This window comes from Sus scrofa, chromosome 4 (assembly GCF_054392235.1).
Source record: "Sus scrofa isolate SSC_HxYL_T2T_F1_AM1 chromosome 4, Sscrofa_HxYL_maternal_Yorkshire_Landrace_v2.0, whole genome shotgun sequence".
NCBI lineage: Eukaryota > Metazoa > Chordata > Mammalia > Artiodactyla > Suidae > Sus > Sus scrofa.
The window spans coordinates 90,218,262-90,232,732 of record NC_139386.1 but is presented as its reverse complement, the minus strand read 5'-3'; the positions used below and the strand labels follow the sequence as shown (position 1 = coordinate 90,232,732).

Genomic DNA, 14,471 nt, shown 5'->3' with positions numbered 1-14,471 from the left:
GGAGCAGGAGTGAAAAAAAAAAGATGGTTCAAGAGATTTGTTTTATTCCTTTATGTTTAATAGGGTTTCCTATATTCTTCTTCACCAGGCCAATGAGCATAATTAAAATGCTGGTTTTGATATCAGCTTGAACTAATTCCTGCCTTCACCATCTGTGAGCTCTCTGTTCCCTCTGGCATCCTGCGCACTGGTCTGAGAAAACAGAACTTTCGCAGGAAAGAGATTAAATGTCTACCGTTTGAGTTATTTTGGCTCAGACACAACTTGAAAAGAAGTCTCCTAAAACCTTCTGGTCAACATACTATGCCTTGCTAATGACAGGCCACCGAGCTCATTTTCTTTACTAATGCTTCATTGGGGGCACCACTGATTGTTCTTTTCGTGGAGTTATACTGAGGCTCCATCATAGTGCTAGTGGTGATTTGTGAGGACCATAACCACACGCCTCTGTGCCCTGTGCAAAAACATGGATACTGGCTGCTATAGAGCATCCTCACCCGCTGCCTCCTACCAGGGCGACCCCAAGATACAGGACAAGCTTACTGTCTGCTTTATGACAATTGTACTTACGGAGCTCCAGTCAAGTTTCCTAAAATCCCATGCCACTCACCAAACACACACACACCTTTCGGTCTATTTAGTTAATTAATTTATTTACCTACCTATCTATCTGTTAACATACACATATATACACACAAACGCACACCTTTCATTCTGTTTAGTTTATTTATCTACCTGTCTAAAAAAACATACGCATGTTAAAAATTATTGGGACATGGGAGTTCCCATTCTGGTTCAGCAGGTTAAGAACTCTACTAGTATCCATGAGGATGCAGTTTCAGTCTCTGGCCTCATTCAGTGGGTTAAGGATCTGGCGTTGCTGTGAGCTGCAGTGTAGGTCTTAGACGCGTCTCAGATCCCATGTTGCTGTGGCTGTGGTGTAGGCTGGCATCTGCAGCTCTGATTCAACCCCTACCCTGGGAACTTCTATATGTTGCAGATGCAGCCCTAAAAATGAAACAAACAAACAAAAGTATTAGGACAAATATCAAAATGCTAAGGGAAATTCTCTCTGGGCAGTAGGATTATGGCTTTTGTACTTTTTGTTTTTTGCGATTCTATTTTCTGATGTTATAGTGCGTATGTAATTGCAAATAATGTATTTGAAAATATTATAATCATATCTTACTTTTATCATCAGAAAAGATAGATGATGCTAAAGGATTGGGGGAGGGGAGGGGCGGAATAAACATGAGCACTATTCTCAATCCGCCTAAAATGGAACCAGAAGTATACATGTGTTCTTGGTTAAGAGGGGAGGCTAAGATATTGTCAACCCCTGTGACCAACCTGAATGTGGAAATTGAATTAATTTTGTTCTTGATTCTGATCTTACTACAGAGTCTTGGCCCCCAGAAGATAGAAACACCTCCGGTGATACATGAAAAAGAATTCTCATTTTCCCCTTGTTGTTCTTTTTCTAATCTCTCCTTCACAAACAGCAGGGGAAATGTCCTCCAGCAAAGAAGGGGGAGTGGGAGGAGCTGCCTGACTCAGGAGATGGAGATTTGAACTTGAGAGCAGTTATTCACTGACCCAAGACTGAGGTGATATGTTCTTGGTATTGCCCAGGATGACTTTTTGCCCTCTCAGTAGCAGATCTGCTCTTTAGTGAGGTGTGGGAGCAAAAAACCTATCCTCATGCTAAAGTAGCTGGTGGGAACTGCTTAAATTAAAAGCCTGGCTTTCAAGGGAGATTTGAAGCATCATTTGGGAGAGCCAGTGACAAAGAGAGCAAAATGGATGAAAAGGGCAGAGAAACAGGAGCCTGATTCAGAGGTTAGGAAGCCTGTGTTCTGTCTCAGTCACAATCCCGGAAGCCTGCTTTTCGCTTGTACCTCTGCTTTCTTATGAATGAAATGTGGACAGACATTTGCCAGCACCTGTGAAGTGCCAGGCACGGCCCTGACTACCGTGGATTATGCTAGAGCAGAAGCTGCGGGCCCTCCCCAATCACACTAATAATACCTGCCCCAGGCCCCCCCACGTATTTTAGGGAATAAAAGGTGAAGAAAGTACAATAAAAATAATTTACCAGGACTTCCTAAAACCTGGCCTTTTCAACATTAACCTTTCTAGAGGTGAGGTCTGTTAACTCCAAAGGAACACAGTGATTGGGGATAAAAGGCTTTTTAGCATACTTAACAATTCATCGCTTTAAAATATATAAACAGTCATGAATCAACCACCGTGGCAAATCATTCTTCAACTCTTTAACGGTGGGGTATTTTGGGGAAGGGGTGGTCATTGAAACAGATGCTTTTGGAACAGTTTTCATGTTTTAATGCATTTGGATTTAGTCTTAGAACGACGATCTACAAATGTAGATCAAACCTGTACCTTCGTGTCATACCACCTTTCTAGATAGAGTCACACAGTCTAGTCCTTATGGTGTTGGCACCATTGTTTTATCTGTTTTATTCATCTGAATCACCCTCTGTACTTTTCAAGGCTCGCCTCAGAGAGTGCCTCCTCCATAAAGCTTTTGCTGATGTTCTACCATGAGAAGATATTGCCTTTGCTTGAGTCTTCATAACACCTGGGCTGTACAATTTATTAGGTTCTGCCTGGGATTATAGTTCATTAATATGCTTGTCTTATCCCCGTCCTTGAGGACACAAACTGTATCTCGCTCATCATCACAGACCCTTGAACATCTAGAACAGAACCATGCACACAGAACAGGTGCCTGGGATCCCATCACATGTGGAACATCCAGAACAGGAAAGGACCTTAGGATGCGTTTGAGCTAACGTCTTATTTTTTCTAAAGAGGAAACCCAAGGCCATGGGGTGGGGTGGGGGGTGGCAGGAAATGCTTCACCAGAGCCAACTGTTGCCAGAGCCAGAACTAGAACTCGGTCCCCTGGCCTGAGCTGCTATTGTCCTGGAGCACATAGAATAGTCATCAGATGGCTTGGACTAAATAACGGAGCCTGTGAGAAGTGGGAGGTGCTAATGCTGTGTCCAAAGGCTCCCTGGGAGGACCCGGACTCATCTGAGGGTGGGGGAGGGGTATTATCAACCAGAGTGAGAGCTGCCCATTTGATGAGTGTCCCCTGAGCCAGACAGTGTCCTAGGTACCTCACACAAGTTGCCTTATTGTCATTGTCTGCACAGAACAGCCACCCGATCTCAGAGGACTGACTTCTCTCCCTTTTTCCCTTCTAGGCTAATGGAGGTTGGCAGGATGCTACTACCCCTTCATCAGTGACCTCCCCTACAGAAGGCCCTGGCAGTGTTCACTCTGATACCTCCAACTGATCTCCCAGCAGTCGCATCCCGGCTGACCCTGTGCCCCCGTAGGGGCAGGGCCAGGAGGGAGGGTTTCTCAACGCTGAAGCGGTCAGACTGGAGGTCGAAGCAATCAGCAAACACAATAAGAGTCTCCTTCTCTTCTCTTCTTTGGGATGCTATTTCAGCCAATCTGGACACTTCTTTATACTCTCTTCCCTTTTTATTTTTCTGGGTAGAAGCCACCCTTCCCTGCCTCCAGCTGTCAGCCTGGTGTCCGTCATCCTCTCTCCCCTGTCCCTCTGTCCTAGAAGCCCTGGGTCCCTGCCCTCTATTTCATCCCTGAAGGATATTTTCAACCATTAGAGGAACTTAAAGAGGAAAAAAATACAAAGAAAATAATAAAAGTGTTTGTACGTTTTCATGCTGGTGGTTTGAGGAGCCAAATGTACCTTCCTCGGATCCCTTGCTCCCTATGTTAACAGGCAATCCTTCTCTGTTTCTCTCGTTATTCTCACTACCTCTTAGCAGGAATACGCCACATTGCCCTACTCATTCCAGGCTGCCCTGCCTCCTCTTGCTCTTCCTTCCCTGGGGACGGTTCTGATTAGAACACCGTCCTCCCCTTCCTTCTCAGCCCCAGGTGTGCACCCGGACTGCCACTGCTGGGCTTCTCTGAGGTGCCGCATTTTCTGGTTTCAGCTCCGCGAGATTAATTCCCAGGCAGGAAGTCAGGCAGCAAGAGAGGGCTCGAGGAACAAGAAAGGCAGAGTTCTTGGAGGCTTTTGCATCTTCCTAATAATGACTCTTGGTTTCAGAGGCACAGTCTTTGGAGACCATGCAAAACACTTAGTAAACATTGCTCAGAACCTACTGCAAAACCGGATCTGAGTTAGGCATGGTGGTAAATGCATCACCGAGGAGTAGAAGGTTCTCACCTTGCAACCCTTCAACTTCCCCCCCATCACACATATACACACACATGCACGCACGCACACACGTGCACTCTCACACATCATTGCTTCAAATCAGTCACATGCCGCACAGGAATTACCTACATTAGTAACCATAGCACTATGCCTTGTGAGCCCAACAGAGGGAATTAATAACTCCGAATGAAGGTCATGGACACAGAGAAGCAATAGGTGCCAGGGCTCCCAGGCCCCGCTGGCCCGCAGCATACACACACCAGAACGACACACACAGGCCTTGATCATGATGCAGGCCAGGCTTCCAGTGTAAACTCTTCTGTTCCTACCACCTCTAGAGCTCTCAGGGAGCCACACGCAGTACTTACAATGTCTGTAATGGATTTGGTTCTCTTTTGTTTTTGTGTTTATGTTAGGGACATTGCATTAATTACCTAAAGTGTTGTTATGGCACCACATTCTTGTCCTGGAGCAGAAAGTTGTATAAGAACGTGGCTCAGGCAAACTTTTTGCTTACTTACTTTGTAGACCTAAGAGTGATGGGGAAAAGGGAGGTAATGTTCTCAGTGAAATCAGCAGTGATTTTTATTCCCTGGGAATATTCAAGAGAGAAAAGTATATACTAGCAAGCTATTATCTAATGTTACCTGAGCTTACATTCTTCCTAGCCAAGTGCACCAGCAGTAAAGATGGCAGCTCTGTCCTTGACTAAGTAGGGGGTGGACAAATCTCTAGGTGCCTGATTTTCTTCATCTGTAAAATGGGGCTCGTTATGCCTGGCTTACCAAGAAATTGATTTCATTCATATCCAATCTGTAATTGTAAAGTCAGGGGAGGTAGCATCCCTGAGATCAAACTGGTTCATGCCATGTAGGGACAATAAATGGTTTTTCTGTTCTAACTTCCGGTTAATGTGAGTACCCAGAGGTCATCACCATGGTGACCAAACAAAAGGTAATTGTTGTTGGTTTTGTTTGTTTGTTTTGGTCTATTTGGTTTCTTAGAGTAGAAATGAAGTTTCTAAATTGGAAAAAGTGGGACCTGGTTCTCTTAGCTTGTACTTGAATCCACTATGTGGCCTTGTAAGTACTTAGTCCCCTGTCACATCTACTCTGTTTGAAAGACCTCTGGGAGAGGTGTGAGACTCTGAGGGGTGAGGCCTGGCCAGCTAACAAGGGTGTGGAAATTCTGCATGGCACTGCAGTAATGATTAGAAAACCTTTGTGGGGTGTTGGGAGGTGGTGTTAACCTAAGGAACTGGAAGGTACGTGTATCTGAAAGAAATGCAGAGAGTAAATATTTGGTATTTGGGAGTATGCCTTGATGACGAAGAGCAGTAGAAAGACCATGTCTGCTAATCTGTGCCATATCCGAACAGGGCTTGATAAAGAGGCTTCTGAAGGGAGCCCTCTTGTGACTGTTCCACAGTGTCTAAAACCAGTGGAGAACTTGGCGTTAGTGGCAGGAATCTAGTGAAACTACCCACACAGGAATCTGTGGGACGGCATCCCCCTGATGCGGGGCAAAGTACAAAAGAGACACAAAAAGATTCTCTTGAAAATAGGAAGAATGATTCCAGATTTGGGTTGGATGATGGCCATTTTAAGTTAATGAAAGAGATCAGAGCAGTGTTACCTCTGCAAGGCAGTTTTCCTCCCTGCAGTAGTTTGCACGGCTTATCACTTCGCAGGGCATCTTGCCCACCCAGCCCTACCGAAGGTGCTCTTTCCCACGACCCCTCCCCGCCTCGCCCAGGCCACGCCCAACACAGCGGCCTCCAGGTCTCTCCTCCGCCTTAAGCGAAGCCTGAGAACACTGGCAAGCGAGGGATGTGGATGGAAAGAGCGAGCCTCTGGAAATACAGCTCCCTGGGAATTCCTACTAGGTCAGTCCTACAGATACCAAAATGTGCCCCAAGACTGCTTCATTTTCTGATGGAAGTGGGAGCACTCCTTTTCCCCTGAGAAATGATAACTGGGGTCTGCCCACCTCGCAACTCTTCATCGCATCCTCCTTTTCATCCCTAACTCCTCCCCTGGCGTGGAACTGACTCCCGTGCAGTGCAGTACTTTTGCCAAGTGGCACCTTATTTCGTTTGTTTTTATTTTGCTGTGGTGGTGGTTCTTTATTTGCTGGTTGCCTTTTCTCATATCTTTCCCCGCCCCCCCTTTCCTTCTGAGTTTTATTTTTCTGCCCAGAAAAACCTGACTTCGATACCAAAAAAGATGAAACTACAGAAACTCAAATTTAAAAAAAACTTTAAAAAAAAACAAAAAAAATACTCAACAATTCTTTCAGCTTTATTAACATTTTCCATTGTTTCTTGCGACTTGTGTCTCGTTCTTTGTAGTATTGATGATGAACATTTGATAATGAATGTTCTTGTATATTCAGATAAAGAAAAAAAACCAAAAAAGCGGTCTGAATTTAATAGTGTTTATAATAAAAAAATTTTAAAAATGACCCTCATAGCACGCAAAACAGGATGGGGAATTTCCCCTCTTCTTTCTGTGACAATGCACATCATTCCTGCATTAGTTTTTAACACCGAACTACCTACATTCACCATTTCCCCCATTTTTCTTTTATTTTCTTGCATTTGTGAATTAGTTCAAGAATGCTAGAAAAGTGTCGAGTTGTGCACATCCATTTCCTGTTTCACAATGTTTAAAAGTGACAGTAATTCATTTTGTAAACTAAAAAAAAAAAAAGGTTGGAATAGTGAGCATAATAGGTACAACCTAACACGTTATGTTTATTAACTTTGAGACCCAGAAATAAATTCTTTTCTTTTCTTTATCCTGCTCTTTAAAATATGAAAAAAACATTTTGTTTTGTGTTATTTTTGGTTTGTTTATTGGGGGGGGGGCTTTTTTTAATTGTCAGGATTATGATCTTGCTGTTTTTATTCCTTAAATATGTAACTGAGGTGATGTGAAAAGATGACATTTGCAGAGTAGGCTGTTTCCTCGTACTTCTGTTCGCTTCGGAATTCGGTTGACTTCAAAAGCAAAGATCAAGCCCCCACTGACGTCACATTGCTCACCTGCATTTCTGGAGTGTGTGACAATCCTGCAGTCCCTGCGGAAAAACAAAGACAGGGACTTGAGTTTTCCTTTTGGCCCTTTAACGATGCAAGCAAGGAGTTGGTCCAGGGGAAGGTTTAATACTGTAAGGAAAGGTTTCTGCCTTGGTTGTTTGGGAATGTCACAACAAAATGCTTTCTTTTCTTTCTTACTGATTAATAACAACATTCCATGAGGCCTTTCCATCTAGAGAGGGCTTGTTTTTTTTTTTTTTTTTCTCCAGAAGTATCCCACAGGAGATCCTGGTATGATGGGCACCCTTGGCTAAGGAGACTAGTTCCAGGAATCTGTCATTCGACCTGCCAATCTCTTGAGCCAGACTCAGTGCTGTCATTCCAGTACTGAACGGTTACATTTGATTCATTGGCAGTGTGCCTCTTATTAACCTCTGATTTAGGCAGCTGCTTAAAGCAAATTGTCAAACTGGCTTGGTCCGGAATGTTTTTGTTAGTTATAGGAGAAAAGAAAGCAATATTATTTGGAGGAAACTCAATTTAAATGTTGTTTCATTAACAAATGATTAAACATTCAGAAAGCAGCCAGAACCTAAGCAAGAAAAGTTGAGGAAAGAATGCAGAATTGTGGAGCAACACTTTAGAAAGTGTTTCTACCCAGGCACTTGCACTCTGGTGTTTAAGTCATAACAAAATAACGATGAGCTTTTCACATCACCTTTATGACTTCAATTCTTAGCTCAAAGCTTTCTGGAATCTTTTGTTTTTTTGTAAACTTTTTTTTCCTTTTGTTAAAATTAATAAAACATTCAATGTTTTCCCCCTTTTCTCTCATTACTTCTTTTCTTTCTTTTGGCGTTTTCAGTTATTTTGAAGTGCTTTCCTTTGGTTGTTGGTTTTATTCTCCTGCTCCCCCTTCCCCCTGTTATTATTCAGAGTATAAACCTGCAAAGCTCTGCTCTGTTTTGGTTTTGAAAGTTTAAGCTTTTCTGCTTCTGTGAGAGCACAGGCTTCTGTCCCTTTTGATTCCAACTGAAATTTTGTGTTCTCTAATGATACTAACACGGTGTAGGTTTTACAGTCTCCTAATTTGTACTGGTAATGCATATTCCAAATAAATAGTTTCTTTTGTTGCAAAAAAAAAAAAAAGATACTTGTATTTTGTGTAAATTTATTTTCTTTTGGGTTGGCAACTTGTGTCTTTCCCTGAACTGGGACTTGGGTTAGTGTGGATTATAGTTTAATCTGTGGCCCTAGTCATTTTAAGGTCTACATTGGCAATGGAGCAAATGACCTCATGAGTCACTTACCTTACCCATGAAGTAAAAAGGAAGGGAGGGAGGGGGGTCAGGAAGTAGGGAAATAAAGAAGGATCTTTGACGCACAAATATTAGCTGTGCTGCAGGAGAGCAGAGCATCCCATCTTATCTGCTTGTCTGTGACTGGCTGCCATTCACCAAGCACCAGTTGAAATACCATGGTGATGTTCCAAAGGCATTCTAGGTTTCTGAGCCACTGCTGTTTGCCCAGTGGTTCTCTTTTCATTCTCTATGCCTGCTGTGATCTAGTCAGGAGGAAAATTGTGGTACCCAAGATATGCTTCAGGGGAAAAAATCTTGGTTAGAAATACTACCCAGTCGTAGGCTCTCGGAAGAATGCGAGATGCTAGTCCACTGGATTTGTACTCCTGCCCTGTGTTATGTCTACCGTCCCATGTGAGCATCTCTCCTAGTGGTTTACCTGCACTCACATTGAGTCCTTGACCTTTCAGGTTGGGGTCTAATAGAGTCTGATGTCTCAGCGTGTTCTGGCTGGACCACCACTTCAGCCTTCAGCACTTCAATATGCTTCCCAGCCCCCGACACCATCTTCCCAAGCAACAAGTAGGATGGAGCTTCTTGTCTGCCATTCCACATATTATCCTCTAGGGGCAGCGCATGCATTATTCTCTCCTTCCCACACCTTACCTCTCAGGAGGCTCTGTCCAGAGCCTCAGCAAGGCACATCTGCATTGAAAATGCCAATCACTCACCCTCTCATCCCCATCATGATTCTAATCAATAGAAAACAGATCAAAAGGATGGAGAGTCAATGGGGATCAAATGATCGATTTTATTAAGGGCCCAGTGGCCCCCCGGGAGTTCCTGTCGTGGCTCAGTGGTTAACGAATCCGACTAGGAACCATGAGGTTTCAGGTTTGATACCCGGCCTTGCTCAGTGGGTTAAGGATCTGGTGTTGCCGTGAGCTGTGGTGTGGGTTGCAGACGCGGCTCCGATTCCACGTTGCTGTGGCTCTGGCGTAGGCCAGCAGCGACAGCTCCGATTAGATCCCTAGCCTAGGAACCTCCATATGCAGTGGAAGCAGCCCTAGAAAAGGCAAAAAGACAAAAAAAAAGGGCCCAGTGGCCCCCCCAAATATAAGACCATCTTGCTAATGTTGATTTGGAGAGCATCACCAAATGGAGGCCTTGTGTTCTCCTTTCAAATCTAAACATGGGAGCACATTTATGGGAGTTGGAATATGCAAGGCAGTTTCAGATCACCTCCTTTTTCAGTTGCCTGGAGAATTGTGGACCTAGCTTTCCCACCTAGTTTATTACTTAGAGTAGTTTTGAACTGTTAAAACAAATAAAACAAATGCCTCAAATGCAGTACAAGTCTATATCTCACTTATAATGATAATAGCCTCCAGCAAACATTCCTGGTCAGGGTGCCTTGCCTCCATGCAGTGATTCAGGGATCCAGTTCCTCCATCCTGCAGGATTTTGTAGTCCTCCACATATGGCCTGCAGGAGGGAGTGTACAGAAGGCTCACCACTTCTTGAAAGCTTTGACCAAGACCTCCCTTCCACTCATATTTTAAAATATAATGGTTGAGGGGGGGATAAGAGGATAGAAAAGTCATCCCCAGCTAGGCAACCACTTCCTAGTAATAATAGCACACAGTACCTCTTTGAATAGTTAGCTGTCTCTGTCATACCTGGTGATCAAAAGGTTTAGTGAGGACAAAAAACAAGCCCACATGGCTATTTTACTGCACTGGCCAAACTCCCAGTAAAAATGTTTTCAGGAAAATACCAAACTTGGCTTTGTTACTCTTCTTCACCAGGGAAGATCCAGAAAGTGGTATAACAACAGGGGTTAGGACGATCAACCTAATACTACCCTTTCAACAGTGTCCAAATTTAGTTCTTGTCTAAACTCACACCTCAGCACTCAGCCTGGGGGCATCATGACAGAGAGCTGTAGTCTGTAGTCTATTAAGATAGCCTGTTTCCCCTTCAGGAAATCGCTCCCACACTTATTGCTGTCTAGAAGGGTCAAGTCTGGTGGCCAGCAGTCACTTCAAAGGGTAGAGGTCTGAAGCTTTAAAATCAGGGAGTTCTCACTGTGGCACAGCGGAAACAAATCTGACTAGTATCTGTGAGGATTCAGGTTCAATCCCTGGTCTCATTCAGTGGGTTAAGGACCCAGCGTTGCCATGAGCTGTGGTGTAGGTCACAGACACAGCTTGGATCTGGCATTGCTGTGGCTGTGTGTAGGCTGGCAGCTACAACTCTGATTCAACCCCTAGCCTGGGAATGTCCATGTGCCATGGGTGCAGCCCTAAAAAGCAAAATAAATAAGTATTACTTTATTTATTTATTAATAAATGTAAAATAAAGCTTTCAAATCACAAAATCTCATACACTGGGCACCCCCACCATGGACATAGATTTCTACCTACTAATCCTTATGGACTCCCACTACTTCCCCCCACTTAAACAAAAAGACATGAAGCAACATACCAGTGCTCCAACCACCATTTGTTATCAAAAACATAATAGTCTCCCTTCTCGAAACCTTCAGTGTAGAGGGCGGCACAAGAGCTCAGTCTTACAAAATCATTCAGTGGGTGAGCCAAGGAAGGTGTGTTTTAACCTGGATCTCTGCACCAGAAGGGTGGGGCTCTGCTTTGGAGGCTCTGTTTTCACGTGTTGCAAAAAAGCTCTGACCATGTACAAACAGAGAGCAGTGGGTTCACTGTGAGCCAGTCAGACACAGTGAGGCACAGTCTATGGCTTCTGGCCTTGGGTGGCCTAGAGGGCACTCTGGGCAGTGTGGGGGTGGGGAAACGGAGTTGTAAATGGCCACCTGCTTGGGAGAATCATTGTCCTTGAATATCTTCCTGGGACCCCCGCCATAGATAGCTTAGCTCATGTTTCTAGTTTCCTCTGGAGAGATCACAGGGTCCATTCATTATGTCCATGTTACACGTCAAGCCAAAATTCCCACTCTCCTGTGGTAACCAACCACACTATGCAGTGTAGCTCACCAGCGTAAAAGGCACCAAGTCTTATAGTACCTTTGAATATAAAGCCCCAAGGAATAGACATCCAGAGAGAAAATGAAGTTTAAAATAAGATCCTCCTCTCTCATAACTTGAAATTCTAAGAACTGCTAGTCTACAGCTTGACCTCTCCCGATTACCTACTGAGCTCCTTCTCAGTCAGAAATCTCACTCCATCGCCAGAGGCAGAGTCAAGGCCTTCCTTCCACAGCAGTGGCAGAGGTGTCTTCTACGGGAGTGGAGGTAGCTGTGCTGGTTCCCTCAAAGTTCAGTTAATCTGAACCTGAATTTCTCTGGTACCCCACTTTTTCTAAAAAGGCACATTAGGAGGCTTTTGAACCACATCCCAGGATCAGCTTACCCACAGAGAATTTGGAAAACACGAGCGAAACCCAGGCTACCAGAGCAAAATAAAATTCCCAGAACTCAGATCATAGCACCTTGTGACAATTGCTGATGAATGACCACTTCAGAGATTGGATAGTAGGAGAAGGGGGCAGGAAAGGCCAGAAACATGAAAAAGTAAAAAAATAATTAAATAAATAAATCGTCATTTCAATCTTGACAATGCCAGTTGATTAGTATACACTGAGGTGTTGCAGAAAAGCCACCAACAAGAGGTTAATTTTGTAATCAACTTCCCATACCCTGGGGGAAACAATCCAATCTATGCATTCTACCTCCTCTCTTGGAGAATGACCTTGGACATATTCATGTCTTTGTGAAAAATTCAAAAATGTGACATGGTCCCCTCCCTCCACAGGCTACTTGAGGCTCCTTTTTCCCCTCTGGTATCCCTACCCATGTTTAAGATGTATCTTGATTTCCACTTCCCTTTAATCCCTGTGTTCCTAATCCCAGATACATTTAGTCTGTACCACTGTGGCTTCTCTTCCGTCTCTGGAGTTTCTCCAGCCTGTGACCTGCTTTGAGCTTTTTCTTTGTCTCCACTGTCATGGGCATCCAATTGCCAAGCCCAGGCTGAGGCTGATGTGGCCCAACGCTGGCCTTCTCCCCCCATCACTTCTGCTCAAACAGCCTCATCTTCCCTCTGTCTTGGAGCCCTCAGCCTTAAGTGTCTGGTGCTGCTTCAGTATCAGCCAAAAATCTTCCTTTCTGCAACCTCGTTGATACTTGCCTTAATGTTCCTCTCTTATTGTTTCCCAACTCTTTAAGCAGAGCCAACAAAGTTGAAAATTGTCTAACCTGACCTTTCCCCAGTTACATTCCTTCTCTGTCTTGTGGAAAACTCATTCTCTTTGCCATTGGACCCAGACATATAACCTCCTAACATACTTTTCTAAATTACGTTTTGAAAGTTGTTTCCAAAATTCTGGATCTGCCCAAGGCTTTCATTGGTCAGATAAGTGCTGCCCAACTTTAATCCCTTGAGTGGAGTCCCGTTCCACTCAAGGAGTGGCAGTGTCTTCTCCTCACCCATGATTTTCCTAATAGGCTCCCCCGTGGTGTGTCCCCAACCCCACCCCCAGGCCCCCTGTAGATCCCCGTCTCCTGGGCTGCAGCTTCAGAGTGCAGGGCACATCGGCTTCCCTATACACAATAGCTGCTATGCAGGAATTCAGTAATAATTCTTGAAGGATTTTTTACCTTGGTCTTCTTGGTTTTGCCCTTCAAGTGTGTCCACATTTTTTTATATCTTCTAAAGTCTTTTAAAGTCACCCACAGGAACATTTACAATTTCATTATCTATCCTCCATCTGCTGCTTTCAGAAGGTCTTTCCTGGATCTTTTGGTGTGAGGGATACATAGAGTTTGCTCACTGAGATCTGAAAAGCCAGACCTCCTAGACTTGAATCTCAGTTCTGCTACTGTCGTTTTGTTTTGTTTTGTTTTGTTTTCTGACACTAAATGAGAGGTTTTTGTCTCATACCAACCAACTTTTGAACATACCAACACTAAGTAGATGTCCTTCAATTCAATTCAAGTCTGACACAAACTACCTGGACTTAGCACCAAACTCCACAGGCTCAGTCTCCCATGACTGTCCTCACTTCAAATGCCAGCTGCAAGTCTCAGGTCATCTGTACACCTGGCTGACTTACAAATCATGAGTTCCTACAACCCCCATCTAGGGTTTGATAATTTGCTAGAGTGACTCACAGAACTCAGGAAGCTGCTGTAATGATACTTACTGGTTTATTATAAAGGATACCGATGAACATCCAGGTGAAGAGGTACATAGGGCAAGGTCTACAAGGGTGTAGGATCCCCCTGTCCCCATGGAGTTGGTGTGCCCCCCTGCCCCCAGTATGTGGATGCTGTGGCTTAGAGGTCTTTCTGGCAGTATTATTACAAGGGCACTATTGATTAAAATCATTGGCTGTTGGTGATTAGCTCAATCTCCAGCCCTTCTTCCTCTCTGGAGGCTGGGAGGTGGGGCTGGAAGTTTCAAGTCTCTGATTAAGGCTTGATCCTTCTGTGGTCAAGATCTTGAAGATATCAAGGGCCTCACAAACTAAAGACACTCCTATCACCCTTATCACTTAGAAAATTACAAAGGTTTTTAGCAGCTTTGTATCAGGAACCAGGGACAAACACCAAATATCTAGTCCCCATTATATGTCACTATTTATGAGATGTGTGACCTTGAATAAGTTGTTTAATCTCTCTGTGCCTGGGTTTCCTCACCTATAAATGGAAATAATAGTAATACCTGCCTTATAAGGCTTTTGGGAAGATAACATGAGTTAATACTTCAGACAGTTAACAGGGAATATAGCCAATATTTTATAACTTTCAATGGAATATAACCTATAAAAATTTTGAATGCCTATTGTACACCTCAAATTAATATCATAGTGTAAACCAACTGTACTTCAATTTAAGAAAACTTAGAAAACTGCCTGACACACAGGCAC

General features: G+C 43.9%; 1 protein-coding gene across 8 annotated transcripts in view; it reads left to right on the top strand.

Annotated features, from left to right (window-relative positions):
* PBX1 (PBX homeobox 1) overlaps window positions 1-14,471 on the top strand; it is a 346,007-nt gene that overhangs the window by 301,598 nt on the left and 29,938 nt on the right. For 4 of the 8 annotated variants that reach the window (XM_085022550.1, XM_013988079.3, XM_001927886.7 and 1 more), the window contains one exon: window positions 3,231-8,411. The exons of the other annotated variants lie outside the window; for them this stretch is intronic. Coding sequence is in view for 2 of the 4 variants with exons in the window: in XM_013988079.3 (XP_013843533.1) it covers window positions 3,231-3,323 (93 nt within the window). In the remaining 2 variants the exon portion in view is untranslated. Of the gene's footprint in view, window positions 1-3,230; window positions 8,412-14,471 lie in introns of those variants that run through there. 8 annotated transcript variants of the gene reach the window in all.